General features: G+C 33.6%; 2 protein-coding genes across 3 annotated transcripts; one reads left to right on the top strand and one right to left on the bottom strand.

The window, feature by feature from the left end:
• The first annotated feature begins 337 nt into the window (after positions 1-337).
• On the top strand, positions 338-868 carry LOC113710714 (agamous-like MADS-box protein AGL62). Its single transcript, XM_027233832.1, has one exon. It carries the CDS (start codon positions 338-340, stop codon positions 866-868), a length of 531 nt encoding a protein of 176 aa, XP_027089633.1.
• Positions 869-1,910: 1,042 nt separating this feature from the next.
• LOC113710350 (phosphatidylinositol N-acetylglucosaminyltransferase subunit C) lies at positions 1,911-5,730 on the bottom strand. Of its 2 annotated transcripts, XM_027233305.2 has the most exons (3): positions 5,470-5,724; positions 4,619-4,695; positions 1,911-2,951 (listed from the first exon to the last, which is right to left on the bottom strand). In XM_027233305.2, the coding sequence occupies exon 3, from the start codon at positions 2,929-2,931 to the stop codon at positions 2,017-2,019; it is 915 nt and encodes a 304-aa protein (XP_027089106.1). In that variant the 5' UTR covers positions 2,932-2,951; positions 4,619-4,695; positions 5,470-5,724; the 3' UTR covers positions 1,911-2,016. The 2 variants fall into 2 exon arrangements, with proteins under 2 accessions (XP_027089106.1, XP_027089107.1); XM_027233306.2 differs by lacking the exon at positions 4,619-4,695 and having other exon boundaries at positions 5,470-5,730.
• Between the last annotated feature and the right edge of the window lie 8,607 nt (positions 5,731-14,337).

The following is a 14,337-nucleotide window of genomic DNA, read 5'->3' as shown; positions in this document are numbered from 1 at the left end:
TATACAAATATGGATAAAACGTCTATTAAATCTTTTCATTTACTTTAAAACTACTTATAAAGAGTCGGATATGGGCAAAACGTATACAAATATGGATAAAACGTCCATTAAATCTTTTCATTTACTTTAAAACTAATTATAAAAGAGTCGGATACAAATGTGGACAAAACGTATACAAATATGGATAGAACGTCCACTAAATCTTTTCATTTACTTTAAAACTAATTATAAAAGATAATAATTAAGCAATCCCTTGGCTTTCAACTATAAATTTGCATACAGAACTGAGAGACTCATTCCTGAGTTCACTTGTTGAAAACTCACGGGAGATAAGCAGATGAAAGGTCGTGAAAAAATTGAGATGAAAAAGATAGAAAAGGAGGATGATCTGTATGCTACTTTTTACAAACTAAGAGATGAGCTTTTCATGGAAGCAAGTGAACTTTGCACAACATGCAAAGTTGACATTGGAGTCATAATTTTTTCTCCAACTGGTGAGCCACACTCTTTCTTCCATCCAAATGCAGACAAAGTTTTCAATCGATTTCTGGGGAGAGACATGCCTAGGGACGATGCAGATCAACTTGCTGAGGCCCTTGCTCGAGCTAGAGTTGAACAGCTCGAGCAACAACTTCATGAACTTGAAGTTCAACAAGAGATTGAAGAAGAACGAGCCAAGAAGTTGGATGACCTTTTTGCCCAGGATGGCATTGTTGGTTGGCCTGGGGTGCCAATTGATCAAATGGACATGGAAATGGTAACAAATCTGGAGGCAAAGATAGACAATCTGCTTCTCCAATTGGAGGAACATGCCAAGAAGTTGACAGAAGAGGCTTCTTCATCAAATGTTTCCCCCAGCAAGATTTGATTCTTAGTCTAATCCTCTGGATACATTTGTGATGGGATCAAAATAAACATAGCCGCATTTCTTTCCCTTCTGTTCACCCCATCATTATTGTTATTATTACTGCTATTACTATTATCGTTGATGTAGCTTATGCACTTTTTACTGAAAATAAATCAAGCTATTTGTTATTTTTAAAACCTGTTCCTTTGGACGTTATAATTGCAGTTCATCATTATTTTTCAGTGTCAAGCTCAATTTTTCTCCTTCAACCCCCTTCCTCTCCCACCCCCCCCCCCCCCCCCCCCCCCCAAAAAAAAAAACCACCTTAATGTTCCTTGGCCTACAAACTTCTATAGGCTGCAAGATTTAGAGGTTCAGTGAGCCTGTACAACCGTCAGAATGAACAAACGTACATCACAGAACAATTTCAGCCAATATTATATGTACATCTGTATTAAAAAACTGCTGAATTTGTAGGTACAATTTGTTCAGAAGTGTGTACAGCATCAATCCAAACTGTGTATTTTCAAAAGCTTTCGCTCTTGACCACAAATTGTTCTGTACAACAACTTCTATGATTCTAGAGGCCCCAGATTCCTATCCATCCAGGAAGCAGGAAAGGTACAATCCAAGTAAAGATGGATAAGTACATGGCTACTCAATTTATTTAATTACTCTTGAAGATAAGGAAAGATATGTGGCTATTCTACACTAAAGTTGTGAAGACCATTAGCACAATATCTTTTGCTTATCTCGGCACAGCAAACCATAATTCTTCACTTTAATAGCTAACCAAATTTAGCAAATCACTTAAAAAGTAGAGCAAAACCAACTACGGGAATAGCTGTCTCATCAAAATTAATAGCGATTTTAGTACGCTAATCTATGATGAGGCCTTATAGCCTTTTATCTTCTCATTGGAAATAAACCGTTCATACCATCTCTGGTAATGTAAAGATCAGCACCAAATATAAGCATGCGTCTAGAATGATTTTTTTGCTTTTGTAATTAATTCAACATTTCCCAACAGCCTTAAATTCAGGCATCAGAAGCCTGTTTACAATGAGCCACATAAAGAGAATTTAAATTACCACAATCAACAAAAGACATTACAATTGATCTTCAGGATTCATCATTCTCAAAACATCCTCAAAAGTTACAAAAAATTGTTATTCTGTAATGTTAAAGCAAAGTTTAGCTTCATCCCAAGGACCATTGATCTCAAATTTGTACTTCTGAATTCTAATCAGCCAATAAGGACAGACCACATTAACGAAAGCCAAAATGACAAAGAATAGCACAAAAAGCAACCTGTGCAAACTATGAATAAAAAACAATGTCAGACACATTAAACTAAAGGAAAGAAAGAGATGTAACCGGAAAGAATACTTCCTTACGCAATATGTGACTAGTGGAGCAAACAAAAAAACTTGCAAGGAGAAGAGCACAATGGCAAAGACATGAAGTCTTGATGGAAGGCGTGAAGCAATCAAGAGAGACGCCACAATAGAAGCATTTAAAGAGATGTTGCTTGTAAAGGTGGGATTTTCCACAGTCCCTGGAGCTTTTACTGTGGGTCCTGAGTAGTCATGGAGGAAGAGATGAAGTATGATAAGTGCAGCTGTTAGAGCCCATATGGAATCTGAACTAATAGAGCGGGTGAGGGTTTGGTAAATAGGAGACAAAAGATATAAACCTGTTATAAAGAAGGAGATCTTAAGTAAATAACTAAGAAGAAGATTAAAAGATAGCATTTCTGCAGTCAACAGAAGAATGAAGAAACCTAACCCAAGAAGGCTAACGTCAAGAAGCAAAAGAGAATCTTCAGCAAATGTAGATCTAAGGGTATAGGTCCAAACCAAGACCACAAGAGCAACAATGCACAGATACTCCGAGATGGAAACTGAATCTAGCATCACCCTTAAGAAGTTCCTTCTGACAACATTAGCATTCATGATCATATCTTCTAAAAAGGACTCATCAGTGTGATTGTCCTCAAACCCAGGTTGCATCCCTCCATAAGCAATTTTCCTCCATTTAGGTCGGTGTGGAGAAGAGCTTCCTTTTATGGTCCTGATTTCCATCTTTAATTATAAAACTCTACCTGCAAAAGGTAATCCTATATTCTCACCATCAGCAGTTCACAAGTCCTATTCAAATCGAGCTATTATTGAGCATATTTAATTGTGGCTAGATAATAGCATATCGGTTATGAGAGCTAAACAAATACTAGAGGATGATCAGAAAATTTTAGCTGAGCTCACAATTGACAACAAAAGAATGGAGTTGAACAAGTATGACCAGTTGTTTCAAACAGATGTAAGGATCATGTAATATAGGGATTTGTGAAGCAAGACTGCACACAACTAGACTCAATACTACTGCAATTTCTACCTAGACAACAATTTTTTTTCATGTCTAATTCTATACACAAATAAAGCTTAACTACATTTAACCCTTTAACTGATAGTCCAACAATTACTCATACCCTCAATCTTTCATAATAAGCACTTTGTCCCCTTTGACCACAAAATGCATAACATTATGTATGTTGAGATTGATAGAGTAGCAAGACACCATTAGATCCATAAGGTTAGTTTTAGTTGACCACTTCGCATCCAATATCAAGATACCCTTTCTTTAAATTTAAACACCAAGGATTTGTGACAAGATAAGCTATACTAATGCACTATGCAGTAGTGCAGCTTCACATTCTTAATTACCAGCTTCTCATTGTGTAGTTTGCACTGATACATTTGGTAAACAATACCAAACATAAATAAAAAAAAAGAGATCCGCATGCATATCTATGGTAATTTATTCATATGGTGCATTGACTTTCTTTCTTTTCTTTATAGGTTCTATTTCAGCATCTCAATTGGTAATCTAAAGGGTAAAGGCCCCTTTCATATGGTGCAGAACGAGTAGAAGCATGAAGAAAAATGAAATACTTAGCAAACAGTCATCTATCCATAGCATTAGTTACATAGAGCCAAGCACTAAAAAGATTTACAAGTAAAATATATATATATATATATATATATTACTTAAATAAAATGAACCACTAATATGGTTATTGACTTACAGTAATTGAGTTTGTTGACAGTTCAAAGTGACGCAAAGAATTAAGTTTAAAGTGGTTTAGTGCAACTCTGTTTCACTGGTATATTGTTAACTTTAAGCTAATGACCATAAAAATAACCATGTGAAATTGATGGATCTTTGTCTTTTGATCATAGAAAGCATTCATTGAAAAATAATGCAGGATAAAGTACAAGTTCAACCATTTACAAACTTGTACACTCTATCACGAAATCTTAGATGAGGCAAGTAGCCCAAACAGCAATCAAGCTTAGCAACGAAAGATAGTAATATGAAACAAGAATGAAGAAGCTTTCTAGTTAATGTAAAATAAGAAAGCAGTGACCTGAACATCCTCAGAAGTCTTACTATCAAAAAGGCTACAATTTATTGTTGGAAAATTAACCTTTATTAACCTGAATGCTTACCTTATATATACATGTATACTAGCCGTCATATAGCAGCAATTTACGGAAGCTGACGAGTATATAACACCATTCGGGCAACAAAAAACATACAATTTAAAGCCGTGAAACTTTCAAGAGCACGGATTCTTTCCTCTAAATCATATCATGGAGACCAAATGTAAATTAACAACACTAATGACTCCTCGGCTATTAGTTCAATTCTTTGCTAGATAATTAGACAAATGAAGCAAGAATCACGTGCAACAGATATTTAAGAATAAACCTTGGACCAAGTCAATTGCCAAAGCTCTTCTGAATGCAGTTTCTGACTCAACTTCATCTTTCTTGTTGCCAGCTTGGCTGCATCATATTGTAAAAGACACTAGCATCAAAGATATTCACATTTAACCTCTTACAGCAAGCCATTAATAACAGCCCAAAAAAATTTAAAAATCAAAACTTGTCTAGCAAAAAAAATATATAAGTTTTGGATTAGGATTTGTTGCCGTCCCCTTTTCTCTTAATGCTTGGAAAGTTTCAATTATACGTTGCAGGTAAAAAATCTGAAGGTGGTTCATTATTATTATTATTTTTTGCTAGACAAGTTTTGATTTTGATTTTGATTTATTTATTTATTTTTTGCTGTTGTTAATGGCTGGCTGTAAGAGGTTAAATGTGAATATCTTTGATGCTAATGTCTTTTGCAAAAAAATGACTAAAAAGTGCTCGAAATGTGAATTTACAGCTGCGATTTTATTTTTAAAAAACACCTAAATCAACACTAAAATTCACAAAAACTACACCAAACAACCCTTATGATTTCTAGAATACAACTATGACTTTAAATTAACAAAAAAAAGCAATTTAATTCGATTTTCTATTTTGGCATTTTTTCAAACAGTTAACATGCATGATCTTGACTCACATATATAATAAAACTTGGGCAAATTTGGAGTCCCAAATTTTACCAACAACCAGTATAGCAATTACCACAAAGAAAAAGAAACGAAAAAAAATGAAAGGAAAGGAAAAACGTTAACCATCTACTCCTGTTCACAAAGCAGTCATTATTTAAGCAGGGCCTAATCACAGAAAGCAGGGCCGCATTTACGTAAAGGAAAATGAGAAGATTACCTTAACTAGCTTAATAGCCTTTGAATTCTGGTGGTGCAGATTTGTTGAAGAAACTCGTGACTATTCTCCGGCAATGGCAACTTCAATGGCAGTAACACTTCTTTCTTGTTCTTTTGCCGTCTTCTTCTTTTTTTTTTCTTTTTTTTTTTTGTCCGAGAGAGGAAGAAAGCTGAGAAAAGGAGTTTTATGTGTGTATGATTGTTGTGTGTTATTGAGAAATTGAGAGAGCCGAGAGGGGGGATTGAGAGGGGAGTGCCTTTTTTGTCTTGAGAGAAAAAAGAAAGAGAGAGGGGAACAAGGTGAGCAATTTTTTTTTTTGGGAAAATTACAGAAACCTCCCCTGAGGTTTCTGACAGTAGCACTAACCTCCCCTCTGATTTAAGAAATTGCATTTACCCCCCCTAAGCTTAAGGAATCTGTTGCAGATTCTGTCCAAAGTAGAAAGAGTCCCATTAAAAAATTGTTTTAAGGAGGGAGATAAGAAATTTGTGCCAGATTTGCCCTTCATCTTGCTTGCCTAGTAGTATTAGCAAAGGAAGGACAAATCCTATTAAGGATCAATAGACTTCAGGGGGTATAAGTGCAAACCATTTCCAATGCACTTGCAACAGCTTAAGGATCAGATAAATGCAACGACTAATAAACGGCAAAATGAGATCTGAACTTGCATGAGCTTATAAATGAGGTCTGATTTAGCAATACACTACTACAGCTGGTTTTTACCGGTAACACAGCTAGTTTTCTTGACTTTAATTTGATAGTTAGAGGTGAAGTGTTGCAGCAAAAAACATAGCTTCTTCCAGCCATGGGGAGAATCGTAGAACTCCCCAACATCCTTCACAATAAAGAACATATATTGCACCTGCAAACGAAAAGCAACACTGAAGATTTCTGAGACCGAAAAGAATCCCAACAAGTTATATTTTTTTTTTTTGTGCAAAATGCAAGTACTTCCAATGGTATGATGGTCCCGAAGAAGAACATTCATAGCTCCAGTACTACAATCTCAACAACAACTGCCTTCTTCCTTAGTAATCAAAGGGAAATGCCAATTATAGTGACAAGGGCAGAAACTCTAAATGTAGCAGTCAACATACTTTTTTATTATTAATTTTTTCATAAGGTAGTTTAATTAGTTACTCAATTTGTTTAATTAGTAATTAATTAGCTTATTTACTTCCTCAATTTATTAATAAGCAACATTCATTCTTTTGTAAAATTTGTTCATCGGATAATCACAAATAATTGGGGTAGCTAGGTAAATTCACACAATCTTTTGATAGCAATAAGCTCCAATTAGTTTTTAGGGGAGGTTAATGTTATTTTGTAAATTATAGGGGAGGTATGGGCTATTGAAAGAAACCTTAGGGGAGGTTTCTGCAATTATCCCTTTTTTTTTTGTCAGATTGAGGGAGAGGCCGAGAGATGCGAAGGGATGTGGGGAAAGTGTCTGTCCTGTGAAATTGAGAGGAGAAGAGAGAAAAAGAACCGAGAGGGAGAGAGTTGTTGTCTTTTTTTTTTGTCTTTCTTTTTTTGTCAAGAAAAGTGGGATGGGACTGAGTGAAGTGTTGGGTTGAGTTAATAGTATAGTAGTTGGAAAAAAATGATTAGAAAGTAGTTTTTTCTTTTCTGGATTTTTTTTCTTTTTCCATTTTTTTCTTTTTTTTAAAAGAAAAATCTACAAAAATAAGAAAAATATACATTAAAATGCATGAAAATAAATGACCCATTAAAGAATAAAATTCAAGAAAATATTAAAATTGACAAAAATTTGGTACCTACGCTCTTCCTGAATATAGGTCAATTTAGAACTATTTCTGGTAAGTGGCTCCAAAACACCTTCTGCTTACTATCAAATCGGAAAGCACATGGCATCCACTTTGTGATTATGGGTTAATATGCTAATCTCACTCACTCCACATTTGATTAAATGAACTAAGCTAAAATGTCTCATGCTTTGCTTAGCATAAAGCATCCTCCTGCTTAGTATTATTTGTTTAGTTGCAAATGCTTGATATATACGTATGTACGTAGGGACCATCCAAGTAAATAAACTCAGCCTGCATCCAATTATAATAGGGCCAATATTCTGTTCAGTTTTCAATAATATTGGTAAATTTATCGCTGTAATAATTAATTCTCTTTTTTACTCTAAGCTAATTCATATGGACAAAGAGAGGAAACTTAAGAACAAACAAAATATCTCGTTCTTGTGAGCTGAAGACCAAAAGGCATGCAAGAACATTAATCTTCCGGGATTGCAGCACCTGAAGCAATATACAGCCAATCCTCCCATTCATCGTTCCGTAGATAAGCACCAGTTGCATTGAATTTCAAGAACACCTTGTCTGTGGTTATTGTGAACAAAGGAGATGGTCTGTCAAATCAATCTTCAATGTGAAAATGTAACAACTGCCATTAATTTTGCTTTTTTCTCCCCCTTCCATATGGTACAGAATTAAGTACGAATAAAGATCAGACAAGACAGGTACGTTAAAATTGGGCAACAAATCCAGAGCTCTGGAAACGGTAGCTTTGCATGGAATAAAAGTGTCACTAGGACGGTCAATTTCCTTTAAGTTGTGCTTTCAAATTTCATAACGACAATTTGCATTGGATTTGTGCTTCCACATTGTCAGATTCTCTTCCTCTAAAACTACATTGGCATTCTATTTCTAGTGCCCTTTGCAAATAGCAACAAATCAGCTTTCCAGTCTGAGCTTATTGAAGTCATCTTTTTTACCATGTACAGGTGGGTCATGTATAGATTTTAAAATCATAAGAGAATTACGTGAAAATATGCTAAACTGTAGTACGTACTGCATTTATGTATCTCAAACAATCTAGTTACTAGTTTCTAAACCAGATAATTTTGATTAGTGGCGGAGGCACATGCAAGCAAGGGGGGTTAATTGACCCCACTTAACTTTGGAAAAATTAGTTTTTAGGTTTAGAAAATTTAGAACATTTTAAAGTTGTATCTTATTTGGCCCACTAAATTTTACCATATTTTCTTTTCTATATACATTGACCCCAAACAATTGAATATTCATAATACTTACCATCACAATAATTTTTAATTCATTTCAAGTTATTTATGGAAGTTACTTCAAAAATAAATTCTTCCAAAGGTTCCAAAAATAAGGGATGATCTTTCTTGAGTGGAGTGGGAAAACCAATTCTTCAAACTAATTTTTTCAAAAAACAAGAATTTTTCAAGTGGACGGTTAATTTTTTTATTTATAACACGAAATTAAGTTATTATGATTTTTATTTATAATAGGTAAAGATAAATTTTTTAAAAGAAACCCGTAGAAGATCAAATTGATCGCAGTTCACAAATTATTTTTAAAAAATCAAGAGCTTCAGTTACTTGCATTGGAAAAGATGTATTTAACAAAATTAATAATGAATTAGTTTTGCAATGCTTCAAGAAAATGAGTACTCGTAGGGTAAAATTATAATCTCTATGTAATATTAGTAGTTTTTTTTTTTTACAAAGAATAAGTTTTACTATACTAAAATTTGATCCCATTTACTACGAGTGCTTTGACTTCGTCCTAATTTTGATACTGGAACTAGTTCTGTTGTAAGTCATATTTCCGTCGTTTTGATACTTTAGTTTAAATCATAAAGAGATTATATATAGGTACGAAACCGTAAGAAAATTAGGTGAAAAAGCACTGAATCAATAATGGCTTGTAATTATTCTTAGATCTATGATTTATGGCACTAGCGCTGTCTGAATTTTACTCAAGCGTGGCTTGATGCGGAGAAAAACGACATCCATCTTCGCCTTGTCGCGGCCTATTTCTCGTCTCTTAATTGAAAAACATAAATTCAACCTTTTGTTTTCCGAAGATTTTTTTTTCCTAAATCAGAATGTTTTTACGACCCCATTTGTTGTATTACACATTTAACTATCCCAATTTGTTGGTCCAAAAGAAATATCATCTTTTATTTTTCAAAATTTTGGAATACATGATGCAAAATTTACTGGTTTCATTGCCAATTGTACGGTTTCTTAGATGAAATCATAAAACACAAACTGAAAATAACAAGATCTAAGGGTTTTCTCAAAGTTTTACTTCTCTAGAAATAAGAGTAAGTGCCTTTTATTAACTTGCTCCGAAAAGAAACCTTTAATTAACTTTTTTTCTTTTTTTTTTATTCTGTTGGAGACAGGAATTACAAAAACACGCAACTTCGAAAATCTTGGATTAAATTATAAAGCACTAATTGAAAATAATAGTTTCATGATTAATCTTCAGTTATGGGGGATTTTATTGGGTGGGCCTAATCCTCGGGATGCATGCATGCACGTATCCCGAATCGTCACCGGGTATCAAATACTTGTAAGGCGAGGATAGAGGTAGCCCAAGATGGTTGTATTCCTTCTAGCCCGGCACCTTTAGTCATTTGTTGATATTAATGTGCTATTCGATTTAATAGCCCAAGATGTCTGCACGCGCTCTCTTTGTTACTTTTATGATTCGGGAAAATCGTTTAAAATATGTTACTTCCATGAATTTTTTTTTGTTCTTCACTTTCAAAATAGTATTTTTACATCTCTTATACAATTAAATTGGTAAAATTTTATCCCAACTTAGATTTTCGACCATATTTTACTCTGAATTCATCACATGACCTATACATAGTCATTTTTTGGGGACAAAAAGGCTATATTCTATTCGTAATTAAACAAATAACTCGATCCATATTTATTTTTGTCCTTAAAAAAGTAAGATATAACCTGAACCATATTTATTTTTTTCTTTAAAAAGGTGGGATTGAATCCAATCCACACAAATTTTTGCTAGCATAAAAATGGAATCCAACCTTTTTGTGCATAAAAAATGATTTCTTGTAGGTCATATGGTGATTTTAGCCTAAAAAGTTATCAGAAACTTAGGTTGGGACCAAAATTTGCTAATTTGAATTTATAAGAAATGAAAAGTTAATATTTTGAAAGTGAGTGACAAACAATTTCATTTGGCGAAATGTAGGAGATGTTTTGAATAACTTTTGCTTATGATTATTATCATTTTATTGCAAGTTTTCATATTCCAGCTTCATCTTACAATTATTATTTATTACTGTTGACTTGTTGTGGTCATTTTTATAAAGTGTCCAATTGGCACTAATTAAAATGTCGTTTAGCTATTGATATTTGGAAATGCAAAAGTTAAGTAGGGAAAGCTTTTATACGAAAGGTAGTGTAATAATTATTAGTGTGTGTGTTCACATGCTAAGTTCCCTGTAATTTAAGTATCTTAACAAATACCTATTGAATGCTAGTTTTTAAAAAAAACCCCTTTTATAAATGAACCAAAATTATTAAAATTAAGTAGAAAATATTGAAAGTTCCCGTCGCATTTGGCAAATGTGACCGTCACCCTTTAAAAAACGTGGCCTAGTGAACTTGGGAAATCATCACTGACATGGGTATTTTCAAGCCAAGTGTACTTCATAATTTTCTTGGTAGGTACTTATCATGTACTATAGTAATTTTTAACTTTCTTCTAGTTTTTGTATAAGTAGGTTACCTTAGGACTGCCAATTAGGGGTGTAAATTGATGTAAAATCACTACAAATTCACACCCCTAATTGTCAGCCCCATGCATATGAATTCCAAATTCCTTTCGACTTTTCTTTTTCGTTAGTTTTGTTTTTGTCTTTATAACCTTGCCATAGACCAAAAGAATTTGGAATTCATATGCATAGGCCATATGCTACAAAATTTGTGTGGCTTAGATAAAGAAGTAAAAGTAGGTAACTTTTCTTAACCAACCTAGAAGCAGTTGAAACTTAGGGGAATTCCTCAACCAAAACAATCAATGAATCATGAATGGCAGCCGGCTGGGGCGCCGGCTGTCCTACTCTAATTGCTAATTAGTTTAGGCTAACATCTTTTACCAATCCTAAAATGACATTCAATAGATGCTATTCAGCCAAATTTGTGGCTTAAAATGCAAACATGTATATACACTAGGATCCTTAGGTTTGGGAACTAAATCATGTAAGGAACTCTCTTTTTCTGTTTCTTTTTTTTTTCTTTTTTTTTTGGGTCCTTGTTTTGGTAAATAATGGAAGTACCAACAAAACTAATAGATGATTATATAGCTGAAAAGGCAAAAAAAAAAAAAAAAAAAAAAAAAAACTTCTAATTGTACCCATTGATTCAACCTTGAATTCAAGCGAAGCGATTTGGTAGTCAATTTTGGCCAAAGTTATTGTCCTTCTTGGGTCAATCGTTACAACAGTTTCTTTACACGTATAAGCAAGAAAAATAGCTTCTTTTTTTTTCATAAGCATTTTGTAGCTTCTTGGGACACCTGTAAAAGTATAAATACTGTAGAATTATGCCAATTTAATTGTCCGTATCCAGAAGTTAAAAATTTATGTTCTAGCGGAGCACAGTCATATTAAAAGCATTATTGCCTGATGGAAACATATGGAGTCGAAACCAACTCATTCAAAGAACGCATATTAATGAGATCATTAGTTCCATATAATCTCACTGGTCGCGTTTGCTAATCCTTAGGATTGTAAGGGCTTTTTGGAAAAGAAATGTGTAAATAACTACAATGGTTACTAAACTAGTATCTAAAATAGTACGGTCTAGTCATTAAACTTTCTTTGCAGCAAAAAAGTTATCGAACTCCTTAAAAGTTAAAAACAGGCCTTTTGAATCATTTTCTAATGAATTAACTGGAAATAACCTGTAATTTAGGACATTTTTAGCCTTAAAAATCTATAGTAGCAGGTCAAATGTGGTTCTTTCTAATTGGTTTACCAGCTAGATTGGGCGATATGACTTAAAAGGTCCGTTTTAAGGAGTTGAGTGACTTTTTTAACCAAAAAGAAAAAAGTGTTTGATGACCGAACTGTGCTATTTTAGATAGTTCAGTGACTATTTTCGCCATTCACTCGAAAGAAAATGGAAAGAATGGTGAAGAAGCTTCCCTAGAATTAATTTTTTTTTCCTTTTGTTCTCTCATTATTGCAAATATTATTTTCTTTGCCCTATGAAGGATCATCCAATTGCTTAAACCATTGACTAATAGAAGTGTTTTAGACGTAGCATGACTTGTAGAAATGGAAGCAATAAAGGTCACTCAAGAAAAATGGCTTTAGTTGCGGAATGTAATGTTTTCTGTTTTGCCTAGTCACGGACAACTAATTCACTTCTTTATCAAGGTGTCAATTGAATCTTTAGACTTTATGATATTTAGATCAATTTGATTGGTTTCCATTAGAGTATCATTTTTTGGAGTTTTGGACAGTTAGGCAATTAGGACGAACGAAATGGAAGAGAGAAACCAAAAAAAAAAATGTAGTGGTAAATGGTAATTGTCCTTTAGTTTCAAATGTACAATAATGTTACCAAATCAAAGCAAAACTTGTTTCATTATATTTCTTAGGCAAATATGTTAGGCTGAATAGCCTCTAATCTCTATATCTACCCTTGCAGAACTTGAGAAACCTCGTGCTTATTAATTTTCACATCCTTATTTGAACAGGACTCTTGGTTCATTTTCAACCCCAATTAATTTTCCCAACCCGAAGTTTAACCGGTAGTACACTACACATTCTTCTGGTTAGACAAGTCTTATAGTAAAACAAAACATTTTGGACAAGTTTTCACTAAAAAAAAAAAGGTTGTACGTTTTGGACAGATTCTACTTATAAAGAGCGATTGAAAATCCTATACCAAGCGACATAGTATAAACTTAAGTGACAGAAATAAATTAAAAGATGACTGACTCACCTCCTTGATTTTATTTTAAGAATTCTCATATTTGTATTCATCGTTTAAAACTGTTGTAATTTTCAATCGATTGTTTTAGGTAAACTCTTTGGACAAATGTGCAAGGCTAAAAAATAAATTAAGTTACTCGAATCTAGTTCGATTTGGTAAAATTGTTTCATGTTCGTTAACATTTAAACTCCACAAAAAATTCGTTCAAAGTTCAATTTGACAAATAAACAAATTAAATTTAAAAAAAATTTTAAATTTATTAAAATAATTAAACAAACTTAAACGTTAGAGTATTCAACTCGACTCGACTCGTTGACGTCATAAACGTGCTACCAATGTTAAATGCAGTTTAAAAAACGAGACAAATGCACTTTAGATGAGTCCCTAACCGCATTTCGTTCACATCACTACTTTATAGTCTGAGCCGTTAGTTTATTGCTTCCTGCTCGCTGCACGCATCACCAACATTGATCACCAGCAATAAAGAGTCTCACATTTTCCCTCCTCTTTTTTTCTTTTTTGGTTGAATTTCTTCTCAATTCTCAAGAAAAGCAGTTGACAGATTTGGGACAAGAAAGCTAATCCACCCAATACCCAACTGTCTCGATCGGTGAAATTTTACTCTTTTCACAACTCACATGTCAAGGAGCAATTCACTCCCTGTTTTTGTTTTAGGTAATGGATATTGCAATTTTAATAGCTATAAAGCTGCATATGTTGAGATGGTCATAAAGCAACATATTCAATTTTGAGGGATGTTTAGGTAAATGAGAAGTAGGAATAAGTTTCAAAATTAAATATATTTATACTTTTTGTTGTTGGTAGGGAATAAAAGTGTTATAACTTTCAAACTGAATACGCAACGCAAGGGTACCATACTATTCTCGAGGATACTAGCACCTTGAGTGGATTGAACAATGTTCTTTCTCTTCGTCCATAGAATAAGGTAACAAAATTGCTCACAAACTGGCACAATTTGCTGTAAAGCTCTTGTGCATGATGTTAGATGGGAGATGAACTCCTTCCTGTGGCTAAACGAATGTGCCTAAGAAGATAGTAGGGCAGTGGCCCTGTTTTGTAATTAAACTTGTAGTATCAAGTGTGAT

This window comes from Coffea arabica, chromosome 9e (assembly GCF_036785885.1).
Source record: "Coffea arabica cultivar ET-39 chromosome 9e, Coffea Arabica ET-39 HiFi, whole genome shotgun sequence".
NCBI classification, from domain to species: Eukaryota; Viridiplantae; Streptophyta; class Magnoliopsida; order Gentianales; family Rubiaceae; genus Coffea; species Coffea arabica.
Note: the sequence above shows the minus strand (reverse complement) of the source record. Positions and strands in the feature narration are given on the sequence as shown.